General features: G+C 41.8%; 1 protein-coding gene across 8 annotated transcripts in view; it reads right to left on the reverse strand.

The window, feature by feature from the left end:
- Positions 1–250: 250 nt before the first annotated feature.
- TBC1D4 (TBC1 domain family member 4) overlaps positions 251–23,991 on the reverse strand; it is a 300,990-nt gene continuing 277,249 nt past the window's right edge. For all 8 annotated transcript variants that reach the window (XM_063952941.1, XM_063952940.1, XM_063952938.1 and 5 more), the window contains 3 exons: positions 8,496–8,665; positions 7,107–7,283; positions 251–3,795 (listed from right to left, as the gene is read on the reverse strand). In XM_063952941.1, the coding sequence (XP_063809011.1) occupies positions 3,562–3,795; positions 7,107–7,283; positions 8,496–8,665 (581 nt within the window). In that variant the 3' untranslated portion in view covers positions 251–3,561. The remainder of the gene's footprint in view (positions 3,796–7,106; positions 7,284–8,495; positions 8,666–23,991) is intronic.

Below are 23,991 nucleotides of genomic sequence, written 5' to 3' on the forward strand. Positions count from 1 at the left end.
TATTCTTCCACTTCTCTCTCAAAGGTTTGATACATCTTCCCCTCTGACTTTCCTAATTTTTGTGTATTTCATTGTTTCTCTTATGTTACTTTTCCACCACTTTGGAAATACCTCATTGTGCGCATATACAATACCACTAGTGTTCGCATTGTTTTACGCAGTATCATTGCTGCAGTGTACAATAATAGTACTAATTACTTTAATGAAAAGTGCATTCCAAAAGAAACTAAATAATTCCATTAAATAATCATCAGTTTTAAAAGACCTTTTATTATTTTTATAAGTGGAGAAGAAGGACTGGTGGTTTCAGTGAATCATTGCATAGGAAGCAAAAAAAAATAGCAATATCATTCCAGATACGGGATAACAAATATCCAAATTTGGCACAGATTTTCACATTGAGATCACATCTTTAACACTGTCAGAGAATAAAAGAAAATCAATGACCCAAATAAAATGTTTCATGGCTTTGTATAGCGTAGTAAATGTGTCTACCATGAGAAATTTCTATAAGCTGCAGCGATCGGTTGTAAAGCATTATTTTATGCATACCTCGGTACAATGCGCCGCGCACGGTGAATTACCCATGATGCACAACTGTTCTTACAATAAGAAATAATAACAATCAATTGAGGTTTTCTGTGTCTTCTGGATGATTTGTTGCATATACGGCTAACAATATGATGAAGGTTTTAATGTACAAAGAACACTTCTAACCAATATCATGAAGAGACAATGATGTGACACCTCACCAACTCCTCCAGGCTACACTGTAGTAATTACTGATACAGACCAATATCAAAAACACGGCATTCAAAATATTAGATGCATAGGAGCTTTACAGTAGAACTGTACTCGGGTAACATTTTACCACAGGCCCCTTATTTCAGTACAGGTCCTGCAGCACCAGGAGAATGTTGAAACTGAATGCAAAGTATTTGGACACAGCTGACCATGCATCTGTAGTAAGACTAAACAGTGAGCTTGCATTGCGCAGTATATGAATGGCAGTGTTTTTATGAGAGAGACCTCTGCAGTTTTATTTGTATGGTAAGGCAGGCCTTCTGTAGAGTTTTCAGTGACTAGTGAACTCTTAAAAGCATAATAAAAAAATACATAAATAAAAAAATAGTAATTGTGCCAAACAGTGCAAATAGTCTGTTGTAATTATAGATGTGATGCTTTTATACACATATTAAAGTACATTTGTGCTGTTACAGGGCTTTTCTAAATTTGCATTCTAAGTTAGGGAGCCAGTAAGGGTTACTTTGGTGTCAATGTGACTGATTTCCAGTTGTACACATCTAGCCACAGATGTGGATGGGTGCTCAGAAGTATGGATCTCTGCCTATATTCAGAGTTAGTCGCATATATGCGTCTGTAATGCCCCTATCCTTCAGGTTGTGAAAGTAACCGTCATCACAATCAGTGCAATCTGCACCAGTCCTATACCTGTGCAATAGATATGTCTGAAATCAGATGGTTCTCTGCATATGCGCATCACTGATTAGCCTGCAATTCTGCTTTAACGCCCTCAGGACACAGATTCTACCTGTGATCACCCAGTTACTACCGCGCAGCCATAAGTGGTGGTAACAGGGTCCGCAAAACGGGATAGCATACAACTCTGAATTAGTCCTAATGGGTGAGGTCTCGTTAGCCATTTAATCATTACAGAAGGGTCTGCTAAATTATTACAGTAAAATCTGTATTTTATTTGGTGAATGTTTACACTGTACTGAATGGTGACTAGATCAAGGGGAAAACAAAATTCAACACATATTGTGCAATAAAGCAGTAAATTCTGGTGGCTGCACCCAAATGAGGCAGTGGGTCACATCATCCAAGCCAGACCTCGCTTCATGTGCATGTCTATCGTTCAGGTTTTTGAGGATTTTTCAAATTGTGTATAACTCCATAAACTCACAAACGTAAAAAAAAAAAAAAAAGTATTTTTAAAGTAAAGTACAAAAAACAATGAGCATGTTGTAGAGGAATGACTCTTATATTCAGCCCTGTGTGACAATAGAACATGGGAAACTACCCAGATACAACTGCTTTCCTGTCCTACAGATACATGCACACGGAGGGGTAATCCATGCTTTATATATTCCCCTCCGTTCAACAAGAAGTCATCTCTAAGCAGGTCTTGTGTAATCTGAAAAGTGATAACTATATTTAAAACGTTACCAACAAAATGTAATTAAAAAGCAAATGTAATTAACACCTTTATCCCACAATCAAAGCATATTTAAACACATTAAACTGATATTTACAAGAATTTATTCATTTCAAATTATGAGCATATTTCCCTAGATCATCTTCAGCTTTTAAGAATAAGAAGCTTCCCATTTTCTATCATGTCCCATAACAGTGGTGTATGCCGCCATTGCAGTTTGGTGAATCAGACAGTATTTGGTCCATTCTGTAGTTACACTTCATGCAAGACTTTGCACCGAAGAGTCTACTTATTGTAAGAAAAAAAAATGAAACTAACTTTGATGTATGAAGTGAATTTCATATGGAGATGTGTTACAGATCTCAATATATCTCTGTATATAAAACAAAGGTAACGTGGTGGGTTAACAGAGGTGGAGGGATGCATGTTAGCACTCCCAAAACCCAAGCAATCAATTAGGTGGACATCACGTAGATTCATGATAAACACTTATCCCTGCACAGTGCAGACGTAGGGACACACAGGAATCGCTTACCTGACTGAATATTATAGGCGCTAGCAGCCTAGTATAAGGTGCCTAAAAATAATTATTCATTCATTTTAGGCAGGAAAACATTTATCATTCCCACAGATATAAGTGACGTATATATTCAATGTCGCACTTTGTTGTGTTCCAGGCTGATCTCAAATGGAGTATAAACAGAACTGGATACAGGTATTATCACTTGTATAATCCTGCCACAGCTGGGCCAACTGTGTGTGCACTCAGAATACAACTGGTACATTGTCCCGTCATTACAGATCACGTAGTCAACTGCTTAATAAAAACTACACACATGTAACAAATGTCAGTAGAATCAATGACAGGCACAGATGAAAAAAATAACAAAGAGATGCTCATACAGACTCCTCACACCAGAAGTGTGACACATGCTGTTCTTTGGGAGACAACATTCATCTTCAAGTATTATTATAAGAGTACTATCCCCTATTTATATTTTCTCTACAACGACAAGAACGAGCGATATATAAAATGGCACGTCTCTGATGGGTGGTTTCCTGTGACAATTTATAAATGGACACATTGTCATGAGAACAAATATTTTTCCCTTTTTAAGTCTACATATAATTAGTTTTTGCATATTGAAATCATAGAAGCAATATCGTCAGTATAGCTGTTCCTTATTCTAGAACCATAGCCGTACTCTTCCAGTCACAGCGGATCTGTACACGGTAAAAGCTTCTACATACTGTACTTGCAGATCCCATAAGCATGCATTTGCAACCATGATCTTCCATCAGAGCATGCATGAATTGTTCTACTCATATTTGGTTTGTAGGAAACTTTTGCTGCATGCCAGAACAGGCACTAGCTTTGCGATTTATTGCTTATTTCCTGTCTTTGTTTTGTTGTTTGGGCTACAGCTAAAATCTTTAAGCGAAAGTTCACAGTCTGTCAGTACATTCGCTGGAACGTATTTCTTCATTTGCTCCACAACTTTTTGATAAGCTGAGTTTTCTTGTTCCAGAGATCGGATAACATTTCTCATTTTATTTTCTCTAGATACAGTTATTTCAGTGTTGGCCTCAAGACTCTGAATCCTAGTGTGAGCTACCTGTTTTGGAGAGAAATGACAAGCTTTAAGAATATTTTACTAGCAAGCTCAAAGAGTAGTTTGTTTCCACATGCAATTCACTTTACAAAGTATGTAAATAATATTGACGTAAAGTGAGAAATGTAATAGGGTGTGAGAATCAGAAAGTGAGAGATTTTTGTGAGAGTTCTTCTGGTTTTTTTTTAATGTGGCATTCATTTACATGGCAAAATCAACCTGGTTTTGCCATGTAAATGATTGCTACTTTAAAAAAACAGGTGAACCCTCACAAAATCTCTCACTTTCTGCTTCTCATTACATTCCCGCCATTGGTCCCCATACGTCTGCGACAGATTGTTGCAATTTCCCGAATCCCCAACACTAGGGTTGGGGAATCTGGAATATTCAAGTTTAAATATCTCAATTCCCCAATCCTGACTGGAAACGGTTGGGATTGTCAAAATGGTGATTTTTAACATGAAGAATTCCCCATTCATTGATGGCCACTGATGGGCAGTTCTGGTTAGGTTGAGGAATCAGAAGCTAGATGAATAAGAACAGTGGCTACTCTATGCCGCTCATTGCGGCTCAGTCACGGCAGGTGTCTTGCGTTGTATGGCATATTGAGGCTTGGTATATAAGGACACATCTGTATACAGCCCTAACAAAGATTATATATAGCCTTTGAAAATACATTCTATTTGTTTGCAGGTGGGGCCTTCTCCCCTACTTATTTCCACTAATGTCAGCAATAGTATTAATGCCAATAATATTAGTAATAGCAGTAATGTACAGTACTGTAAGCAGTACAGGTTGAGTATCCCATATCCAAATATTCCGAAATACGGATTTTTTTGAGTGAGACTGAGATAGTGAAACCTTTGTTTTCTGATGGCTCAATGTACACAAACTTTGATTAATACACAAAGTTATTACAAATATATTATTAAATGACCTTCAGGTTGTGTGTATAAGGTGTATATGAAACATAAATGAATTGTGTGAATGTACACACACTTTGTTTAATGTGCAAAGTTATTAAAAATATTGTATAAAATGACCTTCAGGCTGTGTGTATAAGGTGTATATGAAACATAAATGCATTCTGTGCTTAGACTTGGGTCCCATCGCCATGATATCTCATTATGGTGTGCAATTATTCCAAAATACGGAAAAATCCGATATCTAAAATACTTCTGGTCCCAAGCATTTTGGATAAGGGATACTCAACCTGTAGCAGCAATGATATTACCGCCAGGGCTCAAACTGCTGCTGTCACTCCCCTATCAGTGAGCCCCAATGGTGCTGGGCGTTTCCCGTCATTATACATGACATCAGGGTTGCGCTGAAGGTTTCTAATTGGTCATGATAAATTATGACACTAAGTGCCACTGGGGCACAACAACTACTGCCTTAGCACTACCCCCACCTCCCTAATACATCTCTATAAGGCAAAGTGGTGAGGAAAAAAAATGAATCTACAAAACAGCTAGCACGGATGTGTCCTCATAAAGTATTGCTGCAGTCGTGCCAAACTTCTCTTCTCTACCCCTCAGGTTCTGTTTGACTCTGCTTGCGGCAAGTTTATTTTTTGCATTCACCATCTTCTGTGCTTGAATGTGTGTCTTAATCACAATGCCTTGCAACAAAACTGCTTCACGTGAATGCATTGATTAATTTGATACACAACACTTATATATCTGTGTGCAACGGAGTCTGAATCTGTATACAAAAAGCCACGATCAGCGCATTCTCATGAAGCAGTTTTGTCACATCGCATTGTGATTAAATCGCACATTCCAGTGAAAAAAACCCCCGCTACACAGCTTGCCGTGGCTCACTCTAGCCGCATTGGTGTATTGAGGCTAGGTGTGTATGACAACACATCTATACTTCAATCTTTTCTTCCATTGTTACACAGTCGCAATTTTAATGACCTCAGATTGCAGGAGAGCCACATGCAGCCCAGAGGACGTAGATTTGTCCCCAAAGCAATACCTGTGAAATAATGTGTGTACATGTATTGATTGAATGACTGTTCATCAGTGCTGCATAGTACAATACAACAGTGTTTCTTTAAAAGCGTGTCCACTAACATGTACAGTGACCTTTATAATCAATGTCAGCCGTCACTCATATACACTATTCATGGAGGTGTTAGCTAGACAAGCCACTGCAGCTGTGTTACAGAATAAAGTATTATTCCTACAGACTGCTGGAGCCACGTCTTTAAAACAGTTTATGACACCACTGCCTGTCTTCTGCTGAATCAACTGCCCAGTGCATTAGGTACAGCAAGCCTACAAAGTTGTCACTCAAACTCTGCCTTCTTAGCAGATAATCTTAATCTCATTTGTAGATAGATAGATAGATAGATAGATAGATAGATAGATAGATAGATAGATAGATAGATAGATAGATAGATAGATAGAGAGACAGACAGACAGACAGACAGACAGACAACTATTTAACATATACACACACATTTACAAAAAGGAAAACAGAACTGTATATATCCTTAGCATCTAGTAAGGTGCTGCAGTGATGTGTAAAAATTATTTTGTGTGTATTATTTGGCAATAAAAACACTATATGAATAAGACATTCACACTCTCACTAAGAATCATGAAATGTATACCTGCCAAGAAGATGGATACTTTCTCTCTGGACTAAAGGTGGGTACACACGCCCGCTCAGTTCAGCTGTCAATCACCGCCGACTGTCAGAGCACAGCCGACGGCCAATATATCTACCGATATATTGGCTCATCGCTTTGTGTGTACGGCGTTCGGCCGACCGCCCGAACACATGCTGCGGCAGCTGGCGGTGATTGACAGCTGAATTGGGCGGGCGTGTGTACACGCCCGCCCACTTCATGACGTCAGTCCCCGACAGATCGGGCAGTGTGTATGCTCAACACACTGCCCGATCCGTCCATAGATACAGTATATCTGCCGATCAATTGATCGGCAGATATATCTATCAGTGTGTACCCACCTTAAGAAAATTTGAATTTAAAAGGAGCTATGAAATTGTAGCACAGCACATGTAACATATCTTCTGTCACATGTTGCCTATTGTAGTATAATATTGTTTAAATACAGAATTAATAACAATGGGGCAGGTGTATTAAGCCTAGAGAAGTGAACAAGCAGTGATAAGTGCAAGGTGATAACGCACCAGCCAATCAGCTCCAATATGTAAAATGACAGTTAGAAGCTGACTGGCTAGTGCGTTTATCACCTTGCACTTATCACTGCTTAATCACTTCTCCATGCTTAATACATCTGCCCCATCAATCATGTTATATGCAAACTGTACAAGTGAAATACCTGCAGCTTTTCCAAGAGGTCCATGTTCTGCCTCTTTAGCTGGTTGTTGGCCTTGTCAAGCTTTTGGAAAGCTTCTGTGTCATCACATGGAATAGACGCTACCAACATCTCATCATTAATTACATGATACTCAACTTCATAAGCATGGAGCTGTTTGGAAATGTCCATTTCAAATACCTGCATGCAAAAACATATGAGCTGTAAGTTGTCCTACATGAAAATATGACTACAACCCTGACAATGGTAGAAGAATCTCACATCCAGCTTTTGTTCTTTTTTTTTTTTAAAAAGACCAAAACTTTTTATTTAGGGATTAGTGAATATAGTATAAAATGATATAGGACTTGCAAACATGGAGTATACTTAATACATAGAAAATACAGTAGTAAGGTGGAACGGAGCAGATAAACATACTAAGGTAAACACCTAAACCATATTTAAACAAGAAAAAGAGGAGGAGGGCACAAGGGGGTGGTTAAGGAGACGGTTATCAGTGGTAGTGTGTAATACAGGGTACTGGGCTAAAAATACGGGTATCATAATGAGCGAACCTCGGAAGAGTAAAGGGGTGGCAGCAAAGGAGATATTTGGAAGGAAGGCAAGTAATGGAGACAAACAAGGAGGCGAAGAGAAGTATTACATACATAACCAAAGAGCCTAGAGGGTCTATTTATGAAACAATGAAAAGAATTGAGATGTGAGCCAGTGGAGAAGTTGCCCATGGCAACCAATCAGCATTGATGTAAGATTTATCAAGAGCATTCTGTAAAATTATAAGCAGCAACTGATTGGTCGCCATGGGCAACTTCTCCACTGGCTCACTTCTCCACACTTTTCACTGCTTCATGAATATACCCCTAAAGCTGGTTGGATTTAGTCTCATATAAATGGCAGGTGAGCTTTCCCATGTATCTAAGGACGTCCGTGCTGAGACGCTGGGTGGCTTAGCATGTTTCCAGAATTTGGCAAAAAGCAGTAAGCTTTGGCTTTAGGTTCATGTTTAGGGATCAGCTACTCAAGACACACTGCATTAGGGCACCAGTTGCAAGGATAAGAAGTCATTTAATTATACAGTACATCACTAGTAATGCTTGGGGGGGTGAGCAGCAGCCTCGGTCCCCTCCAGCAGCCCTGGTCGGGTAAGTAGTACCCCCTCCTCAACCCCTCTCGGTGCCACTGTAGAGAGTAGATATATACACTTCTGTTCTAGATGAAGACATCTTTATAAATCTTGAGAGCACACCTGCCACAATCACTGATTATACAGCCAGGTTACTAAAGCATTACAAGGAATATATCTAAAATGTAAAATTTAAATAATACTCGACAAAATGTTACTTACTGTATCACAGTATTACTGGTGTTTATTAGGCTTTGTAACAAAGTTACCTGTGTTATGATGTTCTCCATAGTGTCCTTTGTCATATCAGGTATATTGACTTTTAGAAGATCCACTATGTTCTCAAAGCTGTCACATGCCATTATACATTCCTTGTTGTTACTTAGAAGACAAAGGGCCACCTTGAAAATGGCTTCTGTTCCTTGTACAAAAATAATATCTGAGGGAGGAAAAAATGTTACAGTAAATGCCACTTCTTTTTAGAACATTTGATAAATCCCCCCTTAATCTCTGTTGTGTCTGCCATACACTCACAGTACTCACACTGCAAATATGTATGACCTGAAAATCCTTATGTCCTATCATCTTCTCTGACAATACCTGAAGCTTAATCTTAAAGAAAGCCTTATGTGTCACCAGATATGTACAGTGCATCCGGAAAGTATTCACAGCGCTTCACTTTTTCCACATTTTGGCCCTCATTCCGAGTTGTTCGCTCGCTAGCTGCTTTTAGCAGCATTGCAAACGCTAGGCCGCCGCCCTCTGGGAGTGTATCTTAGTTTAGCAGAATAGCGAACGAAAGATTAGCAGAATTGCTACTAAATATTTTCTTGCAGTTTCTGAGTAGCTCCAGACCTACTCCTCGATTGCGATCAGCTCGGTCCGTTTAGTTCCTGGTTTGACGTCACAAACACTCCCTGCATTCGGCCAGCCACTCCCCCGTTTCTCCAGACACTCCCGCGTTTTTTAGCACACTCCCAGAAAACACTCAGTTACCACCCAGAAACGCCCCTTTCCTGTCAATCACTACCCGATCAGCAGGGCGACTGAAAAGCGCCGCACGAACAACAGCGAAACTGCTAAGTTTTTAGTTAAATAACTAAGCGCATGCGCCCTGCGTACCATGCGCATTTAGTAACAAATCGCAGCATAGCGAAAATCGGCAACGAGCGAACAACTCTGAATGACCACCTTTGTTATGTTACAGCCTTATTCCAAAATGGAATAAATTCATTTTTCCCTTAAAATTCCAAACACAATACCCAATAATGACAACGTGAAAAAAGTTTGAGATTTTTGCAAATTTATAAAAAATAAAATATAGGATTTTAATTACTTACTTTTTCTCGTAGTCCGTAGGAGATACTGGGAATCCATTTAGTACCATGGGGTAAAGATGGGTCCACTAGGAGCCTTGGGCACCTTAAGAATTTGATAGTGTGCACTGGCTCCTCCCTCTATGCCCCTCCTACCAGACTCCATCTAGGAAACTGAGCCCGAGGAGACGGACATACTTTGAGAGAAGGATAGATAAGGAAAGTGGTGAGATTATGAAACAGCACACAGAACAATAAGAAAGCCATGCTAACCAAACTTGAAACATGAACAGCAACAGCTGAACAAACCAGAATACTTAACCAAGTAACAGTGCAGGAAGAACGAAGCACCGTGCGGGCGCCCAGTATCCCCTACGGACTACGAGAAAAGGATTTACCAGTAGGTAATTAAAATCCTATTTTCTCTTATGTCCTTGGGGATACTGGGAATCCATTTAGTACCATGGGGAAGTACCAAAGCTCCAAAACCGGGTGGGAGAGTGGCTGAGGTTCCTGCAGAAATGACTGACCAAACTGAAGGTCCTCAGAGGCCAAAGTATCATACTTGTAAAACTCTGCAAATGTGTTCGAATCTGACCAAGTAGCTGCTCGGCAGAGCTGTAAAGCCGAGACACCCCGGGCAGCCGCCCAAGAAGAACCCACCAACCTAGTAGAGTGGGCCTGTACTGATTTTGGAACCAGCAATCCTTCCGTGGAATAAGCATGCTGGATAGTGAGCCTGATCCAGCGTGCAATAGACTGCTTTGAAGCAGGACACCCAATTTTATTGGGATCATAGAGAACGAAAAGCGAGTCAGATTTCCTGTGACGAGCTGTCCTCTTTAGGTACACCTTCAAGGTCCTCACAACAGCCAAAGACTTTGAAGTAGCAGAAGTGTCCGTAACAGCCGGAACCACAATAGGTTGGTTGATGTGAAACGCGGACACCACCTTAGGAAGAAATTGCTGACGAGTTCTGAGTTCAGCTCTGTCCTCATGGAAAATTTAAGTAGGGGCTCTTGTAAGACAAAGCCCCTAGCTCCGACACATGGTCTTGCTGAGGCCTAAGCCAACAGTGTGACAGTCTTCCACGTAAGGTACTTTATGTCAGCCTCCTGTAACTGTTCAAACCAGTCCGACTGGAGGAACTGCAGCGCCAAATTAAGATCCCAAGGTGCCGTGGGAGGCAAAAAGAGAGGCTGGATGTGCAGAACACCTTTCAAAAACGTCTGGACCTCAGGGAGAGAAGCCAATTGTTTCTGAAAGTATTTAGACATGGCTGAAATTTGGACTTTAATGGAGCCTAGGCGTAGGCCCACATCTTCTCCCAACTGCAGAAAAAGCAGGAGATGTCCCAGATGAAATTCCACCACATAATATTGTCTACTCTCACGCAGAGACATACTTCTTCCATATACGGTGGTAATGTTTAGATGTTACCACCTTTCTGGCTTGGATCATAGTGGGGATGACCTTGTCAGGAATCCCTCTCCTGGCTAGAATCAGCCGTTCAACTTCCATGCCGTTAAACGTAACCACGGTAAGTCTTGATAGACGAACAGGCCTTGTTGCATTAGATCCTCGCGAAGAGGTAGAGGCCACGGATCTTCGATCAGAATCTCAAGAGGATCCGCGTACCAGGCCCTTCGAGGCCAGTCCGGAGCAATGTTGCTTGAACCTTTTCCCTTTTAATGGTCTTTAGAATTCTTGGGATTAGAGGGAGTGAAGGAAACACGTACACCAGCTGGTAGACCCACGGAGTTTTCAGAGCGTCTACCGCCACTGCTTGTGGGTCTCCCAACCTGGAACAATACCGCTTGAGCTTCTTGTTGAGTCGAGAGGCCATCATGTCGATCTGTGGATATTCCCATCGACGTGTCAACCACCGGAACACCTTCCCAGTTGTCTACTCAGAGGAGAATTCTTGCCACCTCCGACATCACTGCTCTGCTTTTCGTTCCGCCCTGTCGGTTTATGTACGTTACCGCCGTTACGTTGTCCGACTGGACTTGAATGGCCTGATTCTGAAGTAGAGATGGGGACTGCAGAAGGGCGTTGTAGATTGCCCTGAGTTCCAAGATGTTTATTGAAGGACGACTTCCCGACTTGACCATCTTCCTTGAAACTGCACCCCCTGGGTGACTGCTCCCCAACCTCTGAGGCTTGCGTCTGTGGTTAGCAGTATCCAATTCTGAATCCCAAACCTCCGACCCTCAACGAGGTGATAAGTCTGTAGCCACCACAGAAGGGAGATTCTGGCTTTTGGTGACAGACAGATACTCTGGTGCATGTGAAGATGCGTTTCGGATCATTTGTCCAACAGATTGAGCTGGAATGGCCTCGCAAGAAAACCTTCCGTACTGAAGCACCTCGTAAGAGGCCACCATTTTCCCCAGAAGGCGAATGTACAGATGCACCAAGACCAGGGTTGGCTTCAGGACAGCCCGAACCATCGACTGGATTTTCCAAAGCCTTCTCCAAGGGAAGGAACACTCTCTGAGACTCTGTGTCCAGTATCATTCCCAGGAAAGGAAGCCTCTGCGTCGGTTCCAGGTGAGATTTTGGTAAATTCAGAATCCACCTGTGATCCAGGTTGAGAGGCCAATGCTGTCCAACAACCGCTCCCTGGATGGTGCCTTTATCAGAAGATCATCCAGGTATGGATTATGTTCACTCCCTGTTTGCGGAGTAGAAACCTCATCTCTGCCATCACCTTGGTGAACACTCTTGGTGCCATGCAGAGACCAAATGGCAGGGCCTGGAATTGGTCGTGGCAGTCCTGCAGTGCAAACCGTAGATAAGCCTAATGAGGTGGCCAGATCGGAATGGGAAGGTACGCATCCTTGATATCCAGAGACACTAGGAATTCCCCCTCCTCCAGACCTAATGGAATCCAGCCAAGCTGGCTGCCCCGCTAGCCTGGGAGGGTGCACTTCACTGAGTACACTGCAGTGAACCCCCTGGAGAAGAGGAACACTGTGCCTTACATGAAACACACTCTCTGTCTGACATACTGTGACAATGACAGCACACACACACACAGGAAAAGGTTAAATGCACAATGAACCCACAAAATGCCCTTCAGGGAGACACAGAGACAGTCTGGAGCCAGCTCACAGCGCCCTTACTGCTAATGCCAAGCTTAGCCAGGTCGCAGACTAAGTACCCAGATTGGGGACTTAGTACACTAGTAAGCGCTCCCTCCATGCTATGACCCCCTGGTACCGCTGAAGTAATCTGGAATCTCTCCGGAGGAGCTGCGTGTCCCTGTCAGTCAGCATCTGTGTCATGCTCATAGTGAATCCCCGCCCCTCCAATGGCACGCGGACTTCCCGCTTTTTTATACTGGCTGAGGTAATTTTAATGCCTAAAATGGAGTCAGCCACCTTTTAAGTCTGTAATGCCAGTCTGGGTACTGTGTACACACGTAGTGTACTTAGACTCAGTTCACTCCCTCAGAAGCGGTGTGTCTGCATTGTGTACTGAGTCTGAAGATCCAGACGCCCCATGTAGAAGCCGTGCGTCTCCGTATCCTCATGCCGCCATAATGGCCGGTGACCCGCTAACCAGCTTAGTACTCACCACTCTTCTATCTTCTGGCTCTGTTAGGGGTGGCAGCGTGCTGCGGGAATGTACGCTCGCCATGGTGGGGCTTGTAAATAGTTCCCTCAGGAGCTAGTGTACTGTCAGCGGGGAACGGGACCATTAACCCTTCAAAAGGTTGGGCCATGTCCCCCCCAAGTCCCACGAAGCAGACCTGCCTGAAAATAACACACATACAAAATAAATGCAGAAACTCTTCAGGAGCTTCCAGCAACGTGACCAGCTCCTCAGGGCACATTTTCTAAACTGAGTCTGATAGGTGGGGCATAGAGGGAGGAGCCAGCGCACACTATCAAATTCTTAAAGTGCCCAAGGCTCCCAGTGGACCAGTCTATACCCCATGGTACTAAATGGATTTCCAGTATCCCCAAGGACGTAAGAGAAAGATGTCACATGTACATAAGTATTCACAGCCTTTGCTCAATACTTTGTTGATGCACTGTTGGCAGCAATTAAAGCCTTAAGTATTTTTGAATATAATGCCACAAGCTTGGGACACCTATCTTTGGGTAGTTTCGCCCATTCATGTTTGCAGCACCTCTTCAGCTCCATCAGGTTGGATGGGAAGTGTCGGTGCACAGCCATTTTAAGATTTCTCCAGAGATGTTCAATCGGATTTAAGTCTGGCCTCTGGCTAGGCCACTCAGGGACATTCACAGAGTTGTCCTGAAGCCACTCCTTTGATATCTTGGCTGTGTGCTTAGGGTCGTTGTCCTGCTGAAAGATGAAACGTCGCCCCAGTCTGAGGTCAAGAGCGCTCTGGAGCAGGTTTTTATCCAGGATATCTCTGTACATTGCTGCATTCATCTTTCCCTCTAGCCTGACTAGTCTCCCAGTTCCTGCCGCTGAAAAGCATCCCCACAGCATGATGCTGCCACCACCATGCTTCACTGTAAGGATGGTATTGGCCTGGTGATGAGAAGACACCTGGCATTCACGCCAAAGAGTTCAATCTTTGTCTCATTAGACCAGAGAATTTGTTTCTCATGGTCTGAGAGTCCTTCAGGTGCCTTTTGCCAAACTCCAGGTTGGCTGCCATGTGCTTTTTACGCACCAGCCACTCCGCTCCAATATGTAAATTAACAGTTAGGAGCTGATTGGCTGGTGCGTTTATCACCTTGCACTTATCACTGGTTTGTCACTTCGTTATGCCGTCTCCAGGCTTAATACATCTGCCCCATTGTGTGTAGAATTTTGAGGACAAAAATTAATTTTTTCCATTTTGGAATAAGGCTGTAATATAACAAAATGTGGAAAAAGTGAAGCGCTGTGAATACTTCCAGGATGCACTGTACATCATGGAGAATGGGGGATATATACTAAGTCTTGGACAGTGATAAAATGGATGGAGATAAAGCACCAGCCATCAGCTCCTAACTACGATGTTACAGGTTTTGTTTGAAAAATGAAAGGAGCTGATTGGTTGGTTGTTTATATCTCTCTACTCTCTCTCTCGCCAAGGCTTAGTACAACTGACCCTGTGCCTTAAAACAGTACATGATGCCTTATAAATTAATTTAGACAATCCACTTGGTTCCTTCCTGTTGCTTCTAGAACTGTGTCCCCCTTGGCACATAACTGACAATCTACTGGTTCTGACCATAGTCTGTGCACTTTTGGACACTTACACTTGCTTGATTATCTTCATTTTAGGTTCCATACTGCATATTGTGTATTTGGCTATGGCACTGGTTCCCAAACTTTTTTGATTTACGGCACCCTCGAGTATCAGAATTCTTTTCACGGCACCCCTAGGCCAAAAGTTTCTCACTGAGAGATTGTAATTTGTGTTTATATGTCATCCATAGGTTCAATTGTGTGGTGAGAGACAATATTAGCTTCTGTTTTCCCACATAGTTTATGACTGGAAGCTACCAGCACTGGTTTTGCCTATTACACTGACCATAAATAATTTGAATTGGTCCTTGACCACCAACCCAGGGCACCCCTGCAAGTGTTCCGAGGCATCCCAGGGTGCCTAGCCACACAGTTTGAGAACGACTGGGGATATGGGCCAAGCAAAAATACCTATATCGTTACAGCCAAAATCCATGATAGGCAATTCTGTAGAAACTGGTCAGGCTCCAGTACAAATCTGCCAAGACACACCCACTGGGAAGAGGTCCCACCCATTTCAAACACTTAAGATCATGTTGGTTGGCAAGCATGTAAATTAGTTGGTTTAAAGGATGAAACATGACTATTGTGTTTTATTTTCATCACTGACTCAACATATCAACATATAGATCTTTATGTTTGTCCTTATTTATATTCCTGGCATCTGATGCTTCCTACATGTGTGAGGAAGAAAGTCACAAAGAATATAAGGCTAATTTAGAAGGTGGGACATACAGGTATACAGTATATAGTAGGATACAGAGACGCTACCTTAATACTGTTGGGTCTAGAGCAGCGTTTTTCAACCGCTATGCCGCGGCACACTGGTGTGCCGTGAGCGGTTCTGAGGTGTGCCGCCAGAGATGCCCGCTGCATAACCCTGCCGCTGCCTCACTTTAATTCATAATGTCGGGCTCGGGCGGCGCTGGGCTCTTCCGGGTAGCCCAGACGCAGCCTGGCCCGTGACCTGAATGGAGCAGCAGCGTGACTCATGGGTTACACACGCATGCTACGTCGCCCGCCCAGTACTCCTCCATGTCACCTGCCCGCCTAGCGCTGCTCCACGTCACCTGCCCGCCCAGTGCTGCTCCTGTGTCCTCGCTTCTCGCCGCTGGCTGCACCGCTGAAGGAGGGAGACTGTACACAGCTCCTGCCTCCTCCACAGCTACAAATCAACTAACCTACTCAAGCACAGTAGGTTCCTGTAAATTTGTATTTATTGTTACTGTGGTGGCCAATGTGTGTTGTAACTAGTGTGGGGGCCAATATGTGCTGCAATTACCGTGGGGTCAGTGTGTTCTGCATTTACCGTGGGGGCCAATTTGTGCTGCAATTATCATGGGGGCCAATGTGCTGCAATTACCATGGGGGCCAATATTTGCTGCAATCACTTTGAGGGCCAATGTGTGCTGCAATTACTGTGGGGGCCAATGTGTTTAAATTGCTGAGGGGGCCAATATGTGTTTTGTTTCTCTGGAGGCCAATGTGCGTTTCCCCAAACCCACCCCCGCTCCCACCCCCCCTTGGTGGTAGTGGGGAACTGATGGTGTGCCTTGGCATTTTAAAAATCCGGTTTGGTGTGGCGCGAGTTGAAAATGGTTGAAAATCACTGGTCTAGAGTGATACTGTGCACACAACACACAAACACACCATACTTGCCTACTTTTGAAAAAGCATTTCAGGGAGACTGTGAAAGTAATAGCTATTAATACGACGTGCACTGCTACATCTGAGAGGCGTGTCATAAAAATGACTTACATCCAAATGTAAATGAGCCCCAACGTTAGTAAGATCTACTTGTTGAAGAAAAGACACTGATATTTTGCAGAATTTGTTTGTGTATTGTGTTTTACGAGAGGTTCCATATACTGTAAGTGGGTACAAAAAAACCTTATTTAAAATGCATGTAGCCATAGGGATCAGTGGGCCAGATGTATTAAGCCTGGAGAAGTGATAAAGAAGTAACATATTAACACAGTTAATGAGGTTGAAAAGAGACAAAATGCCAAGCGGGTTCAACCTGTATTCTGTATTAAGCTCTGCACATTATAATGCACCAGCTGAAGTAATGGTTTCGTACCAATTGACAACTATATTTCATACCACTCCTAGATACTTATTGTCAATATATTAAATGCTATAGCCTTGGATACTTTTTTCAGCTAGAAAACTGTCCAATCCGTTTTAAATGCATTTACACAGTCCACCATTATTACCTTCTCCGGCAGGGAGTTTCAAATCCTTATTGCCCTTACAGTGAAGAACTCCTTCCTACGTTTTGTATGGATTTTCCTCTCCTCTAGCCTCAGTGAGTGCCCACGTGTCCTATACAGAGTTCTATTAATAAACAAATCCCCTGTTAACTCTTTATAATGACCCTTTACATATTTGAAGATATTAATAATGTCTCCTCTTAAGGCCCGTACACACTGGTCAATATATCGGCCGTTCTCTTGAACGGCCGATATATCGCGGGACCGTCGGCCAGTGTGTACGGCCGATATGTCTGTGAACTCCGTCGTTCACAAACGTATCGCGTCGGCCGCGCAGCACAGCCGACGGCCAATATATCTACCGATATATTGGCGCGTCGCTTTGTGTGTACGGGGCAGTCGGCCGACCGCCCATACACATGCTGCGGCGGCCGGCGATGATTGACAGCTGAACTGGGCGGGCGTGTGTATACGCCCGCCCAGTTCATGACGTCAGTCCCCGATGGATCGGGCAGTGTGTATGCACAGCACACTGCCCGATCCGTCCATAGATATATCTGCAGATATATCTATTAGTGTGTACCCACCTTTAGTCGCCTCTTTTCTAGTGTATACATATTTAACCTAGTAAGCCTTTCCTCGTACTCTAGTATCTCTAACCCTTTAATTAGTTTAATAGCTCACCTTTGAACTCTTTCGAGTTCCGAGATATCTTTTATATAATATGGTGCCCAAAATTGAACACAATATTTCAGGTGCGGACGTACCAATGATTTGTACAGCGTCAGGATTACATCCTCATCCCTTGTCTCAATACCCCGTGTACTTGTATTAAGCCTATTATCTATGAGCACCCTCAAATCTTTTTCCACTACTGTTACCCCTATATTTTCCCCATTAAGTGTGTAGGATGCAAGTTTGTTTTTAATCCCAAAATGCATAAATTTTTCAATATTGAACCTCATTCCCCATTTAGACGCCCAGGTTTCAAATTTAAAGTCATTCTGTACATTGATTTCTGAATTAATTACCTTACACAGTTTAGTATCATCTGCAAAGATTGACACTGTGCTTCCCAGGCCTATTCCTAGATCATTAATAAATATATTGAACAGTAGCGGGCCAAGCACGGACCCTTGTGGTATTCCGCTGACTACTGGTGCCCAGCTGGAGAACATCCCATTGACCACTACTCGTTGTACGCTATAATCCAGCCAATTACCTATCCATGTACAAATAGTATTTCCTAGGCCAAGTTCCCTTAATTTGATGATCAGTCTCCTGTGAGGCACGGTGTTGAAGGCTTTTGCTAAATCTAAATAGACCACATCCAATGCTTTTCCCTGATTAAGATTATCGCTCACTTCCTCGTAGAAGCTAATTAAGTTAGTTTGACATGACCCGTCCCTCACAAACCCAAGCTGACTCTTGCTAATAAACTTAGTATTCAGCAGATAATCCTTTATGCTATCCCTCAAAATTCCTTCCAATATTTTACCGGGTGTAGTACGGCTGACCGGCGGTCTCCTGACGCATACCGACGCCGGGATCCCGGCGGAGAGGGGCGAGTGCAGCAAGCCCCTTGCGGGCTCGCTGCGCTCGCCACGCTGCGCTCGCCACGCTGCGGGCTCGGTGGCGACCTGCGGTCGCCACGGGTTCTATTCCCACTCTATGGGTGTCGTGGACACCCACGAGTGGAAATAGTCCCTGTTGGTCGGCATGCCGACCATCGGGACAGTGACCCGTCGGGCTGGTGGAGGAGGTCATGTGACTGTCGGTCAGCTGACCGGCGGTCACATGAATACCACCCTATTTTACACACTATAGAGGTTATACTAACTGGTCTATAGTTCCCGGGATGATTTTTAGATCCCTTTTTAAATAATAGCACTACCTCAGCTATACGCCAATCCCTCTGTACCATACCTGATCTAATTGAATTATAGAAAATCAAGTACTGTATAAGGGTCTTGCTAGCTGTGTCCTAAGCTCCATAATTACCCTCGGGTGAAAACTATCTGGGCCTGGTGATTTATTAATATTTATGCTGTTTAGTCTTTCCAGGACTACTTCCTCACTTAAACAAGCATCTAGCCAAGAATCATTACTTTCACTGTCGTTAAGCACTACTATCACCTTCTGATCCTCCCTGGTGAATACTGATAAAAAATAATTGTTCAGTATATCCGTTTTTATTTTGTCATCATTTACAGTATCACAGTTTCCAGTTCATCTTTTAATGGGCCTACGTTCTCCTTTTTGTAACCTTTTAGGCTTGGCATTACTCTCTATAGCGATTTGCTTTTTGTTTACAATTTTAGATGCTCTCCAATAGATTTAAATGTTTTGAAAGCACAACTTTTTTTTAGCCATTTCATTTTTTACCTCCTTATTAAGCCACATTGGTATGTGTTTAGTATTCCTGCGTTTACTGCCGACTGGAATGATTTTGTGAATATTGCTATCAAGCAACCCTTTTAAAGCATCCACATTTCCGATGTGTCCTTACCATGAAACTAAACTTCCCAGTCAATGTCGTTTCGTGCCTGTCTCAGCATATTGAAGTTGGCTTTTCTAAAGTTTAATGTTTTGGTTGATCCCTTATAGCTATGTTTCTTGAAACGGATGTTGAATGTGATCATATAGTGATCACTGTTTCCCAAGGTCTCCCCAACTGTAATGTTTGATATAATGTCCACATTATTGGTAATAACTAGGTCCAGAATATTATTACCTCGGGTTGATAAGTGCAAGGTGATAATGCACCAGCCAATCAGCTCCAATATGTAGGAGCTGATTGGCTGGTGTGTCATCACCTTGCACTTATCACTGCTTTATCACTTCTACAGGCTTAATACATCTGCCCCACTGTGCCTTATAACCAATGCAGGGAAATGGCACTGGTGATCCCACTTGAATGTACTGTATGTATCTCTAATTTCTCCCCCCCCCCCAAGAATGTAACAGCAATGTAATGGAGCTAAGTTGCAATCAGGGAGATTGCTGGTTTATTCAGGGAGATTGCTGCTATTTCATGGAGTCTCCTGCAGATTGTGGGAGGGTAGGCAACTATGAAACACACAGAACCTGAATATCTTGACTCTGTCTATTCTTAAAAGGGGCCTCTATTTGACATGTTTTCAGATTTAGAGTAAAATTAAAATCTCAGACTAAGCACGTGCATATTCAGGATTTGGTAGCTTGCTATTTATTTTTTTATTACCTGACATGTTTGGCTGAGTTACCAGAAATATAAGTAGTATTCAAGAAGACAAAACAGTAACATAATGAAAGTAGTGCATAATAAACCTATTACAATATATTATGTAAGCAAGGCTTGATAGAGACTAATGCACAATCCAACAACTAGAAAAATTAATTTGTGCATGCACAGAACACACACGCAGGTGGAACAAGATCTATATCAAATGATGAAGGAAATCTATTTCAGACACAAGGCTGAGGAAGAAGGTAGCCAACAAATACTTGGCTCTTTGTTCTAAAGCTTAGCTTAATAAACATGCTGATTATGATATTAGCCAGGGTCATTGCAACTATTACAGGGGCCCATGGCCAATAAACAACTACATTCAACAAACACAACACACTTATTCGCAACATGAAACTTAAAACAAGCATCTTATTATGGAAAATTATACTCAAGTAAAGGCAGTCACAGATTGGGTTGGCATGATCTTCATAAAGTAAGACAAGATGGTTTATTTACGAAGAGGTGGGTTGCAAAACCCAACACTTCTGAATGTGTTTATTCATGATTTTAATAGCCCTGTCTTGCTAGTAAAAGTATTGCCCATTTAAAAATCATGCATAAACACGCTCATAAATGTTGAGTTTTTTAACCCCCTAATTTGGGTGATGATAAAAAGGGGGTAATATGATCATCAGGCCTCCAGAAGGTTGTATCGCAGAAATATGCAGACAACTTTTTCAAGATGACATTTTGCATTTAACCATGTCAACATCATCAATGTGTTAACTTTATAAACGAAGAAATAGTGATTGCTATCAAATTCTTTCATCTTTAATAATCCATTCTTCTTATGATAGGTGCAGCAATGGGATAAACCTGAGCTGATGCACACTGATCTGAATGTTGGGTAATATGTGATTGTGAATAAAAAAAAAAAAAAAATATATATATATATATATATATATATATATATATATATATATATCATACAGAGGTGTGGCACTCAGACTTGAAAAAATGACACTTAGATCTGTGGTGAAGTCATCAACGTTTCAATATTATGAATATTTTCATCAGGATCCTGATGACAATATTCATAATATTGAAACGTTGATGACTTCACCACAGATCTAAGTATCATTTTTTCAAGCCTGAGTGCCGCAACTCTGTATGTTATACAAACTATCCTGTGAGGGCACTGGCGCAGTTTATTGTGGAGCACGGAGTGCCGGACCTGCGATATAGATATATATATATATATATATATATATATATATATATATATAAATAAAACACTTAGAATTTTGTTCTCTCATACAGTATGTAAGTGTCCTTGACTTGATATCAAGGTGAAGTACAAATACTGTATGCTTAAAGGGCTATTTACCAGCATTAGATGTATTTGCTCTGACACGAGTACTTTTGCTAATAGATCCAATTGCCATGTTTTTTTTTGATGGACAGAATTAGACATCAAAATAGGGACCCAAATAGGCAATATGAGCCTAAAGTACGGATGTGAACATCCTGCATTGTAAGACAAGAAAATTCCACCAAGGGATCACAAATGTATCTGAAGACTAGAAATGGTTGAACAGACAGACCAGCTGCCTGCTAGCCTGTCACCCCAAACCAGCTGCTTGCTAGTGTGTTGCCCCAAACCAGCTGCATGCATGAATTATATTTAAATAAATGACTTCTATTACATATATATGCTGTACAGGACTATAAATATATTAGCTCCTTAGGAGTCGGCATTAACTGACCCACAGAACTGCTTTTTAGTAAGTAATGTCATGAGCAGCGATAACAGTCTACATTTCTGTTACTGGAGCAAAACCACTGATATTTTTGCTGTATGGTTTATCAATATATGATTGAGAAGATACTGTTTGCAAAATGAAATCACTGGTTAATACATATGGGGACCCATTTATCATTAAATATTTGCAGCCATATTCCCAAAAACACCCATTTTCGGGAGGTAACTGCAAATTTTTAGTAAAACCCCATGTATAAAGGAGGGATCACAGCAAATATCTCTGATATCTAAAGATGGTGTTGTAGCCTTTGGGCTACAGATCGCTAAAGTAACTAGGGTTCCTGCATCCATGCGCATGAGCCCCACAACCATTCTGAACACATCGCAGGGATAGGTTTTCAAAAGGAGCTCCCGTTACTGCATGTGTAAATTGTTACATCCGGGCGTAATAATCGCAATTCTGGGTGCTAATATCATGCCCAGATTGCATTGATAGAGACCCTATTTTTCTACTCAGTCTGACATATAGGGTAGCCATGCTTGTAGTCACATGTTTATGCTTCCGCTTGTTACATAAATTATACCAGGCTATGCCGCAATAATGTTTATTTTTTTAAGTCATGTATTCTGTATCCAAGCTTTACACAAAAAAACAAAACTTACACACACAATCATCATAGGACATATAGGGATAAAAAAGAAAAATATATTCTATTTTTGGCATGTAATTGTAAGTAAACTTGTCCGGATAGCATACCAATGGACAACAAGTTGGGAAATCAGTATAGCACGAGTAATAAAAAAAAAAGAAAGAAAAAAGACGAAAAAAAAAAAAAAAAGGGTGTAATGAACCTTGCCCTACTCTCATAGATATAGCCCTTGCTCGGTCCATATAAGAAAAATGTATGAAGCCTCTGTGTCATCATGATCCCTGCCCAACCTCGAGTGTCACCATCTATCCCTTTTGACATGGAATTTATGCATTGTATTACGGGTTCTAAACGTGCTTCTCGTGCTTAACCACATTATTTACCAGGGCTCTCCACTTAGGAAACCAAGTGCGAGCAATTACGGGGGATATCCTCTTAGCCCCAGTAAAACATCGGGTGCAGAAAACGTATGTTTTTTGTGATTTTTCCCCATGTTTCACCAAATTTTTTTTTTTTACAGGCTATCCAGATTGATAGCCTGTAAAAAAAAAATGTCCCTTCTCCCGAAAACACACAGGTTCAGTGAAACCTGTGTGTTTTCGGTAGAAACAGCCCCGTTTTCGCAGGGGATTTTGCTTCGCCTGCCTGAGGCAGGTGAAAAAAATCCCTGATAAGCCGCATCTCATGCCATCTTATCAGAGCTAATTAGATAGCCCCCGGCGGGACAATTAACCCCAGTAAATTACCGGGGCTAATAGGATATCCCCCTATAACTTTGGCTAGTGTAGTAAAGCACAAGACATAGCGGTATAGGACCGCAGAGTGGGTCTCTTCCAAGTCCAAGCCAAATAAGCATACTATAGGATTAAGGCTTGGGAGAGAGGTATCCGTAAGCAAAATGTTGTTCCAGAACTGAGTCCAGTATTGCAATACCCCAGTACATTCATAAAGAGCTTTATTTTAACAGATCCAAAATAAAGGTTTTATTTTAAAATTAGTTTAACATCCAAAATATAATAGGTGATCAGACATCCTATTAGTACTTGAAAATCCATTTCTGCATTTTATATTTGTTTGATCACCACTGCCATGAAGTATAATTAAAATAAATCTAATAGTATGGAAGAATTTTAATACAGTAGGATCAGATTCTTCATGTCTATTGTCGAAGTCAAAAATATTACATAAAAAGAACATACAAACTACACACATATAAGTCGCTATACTTGCAAATACACGAAGTGTGCACAGCAATATATGGTAACACGCATTTACACGGACATGCCAGAGATGGATTCGACACTTATTTCATACAGTACATAACTATAATAATATCAAGCGCCAGACATCATGATGATTTAAAATTATATAATGAAGTAATGTCATGTATGTG

This window comes from Pseudophryne corroboree, chromosome 2 (genome assembly GCF_028390025.1).
Source record: "Pseudophryne corroboree isolate aPseCor3 chromosome 2, aPseCor3.hap2, whole genome shotgun sequence".
Lineage (NCBI taxonomy): Eukaryota > Metazoa > Chordata > Amphibia > Anura > Myobatrachidae > Pseudophryne > Pseudophryne corroboree.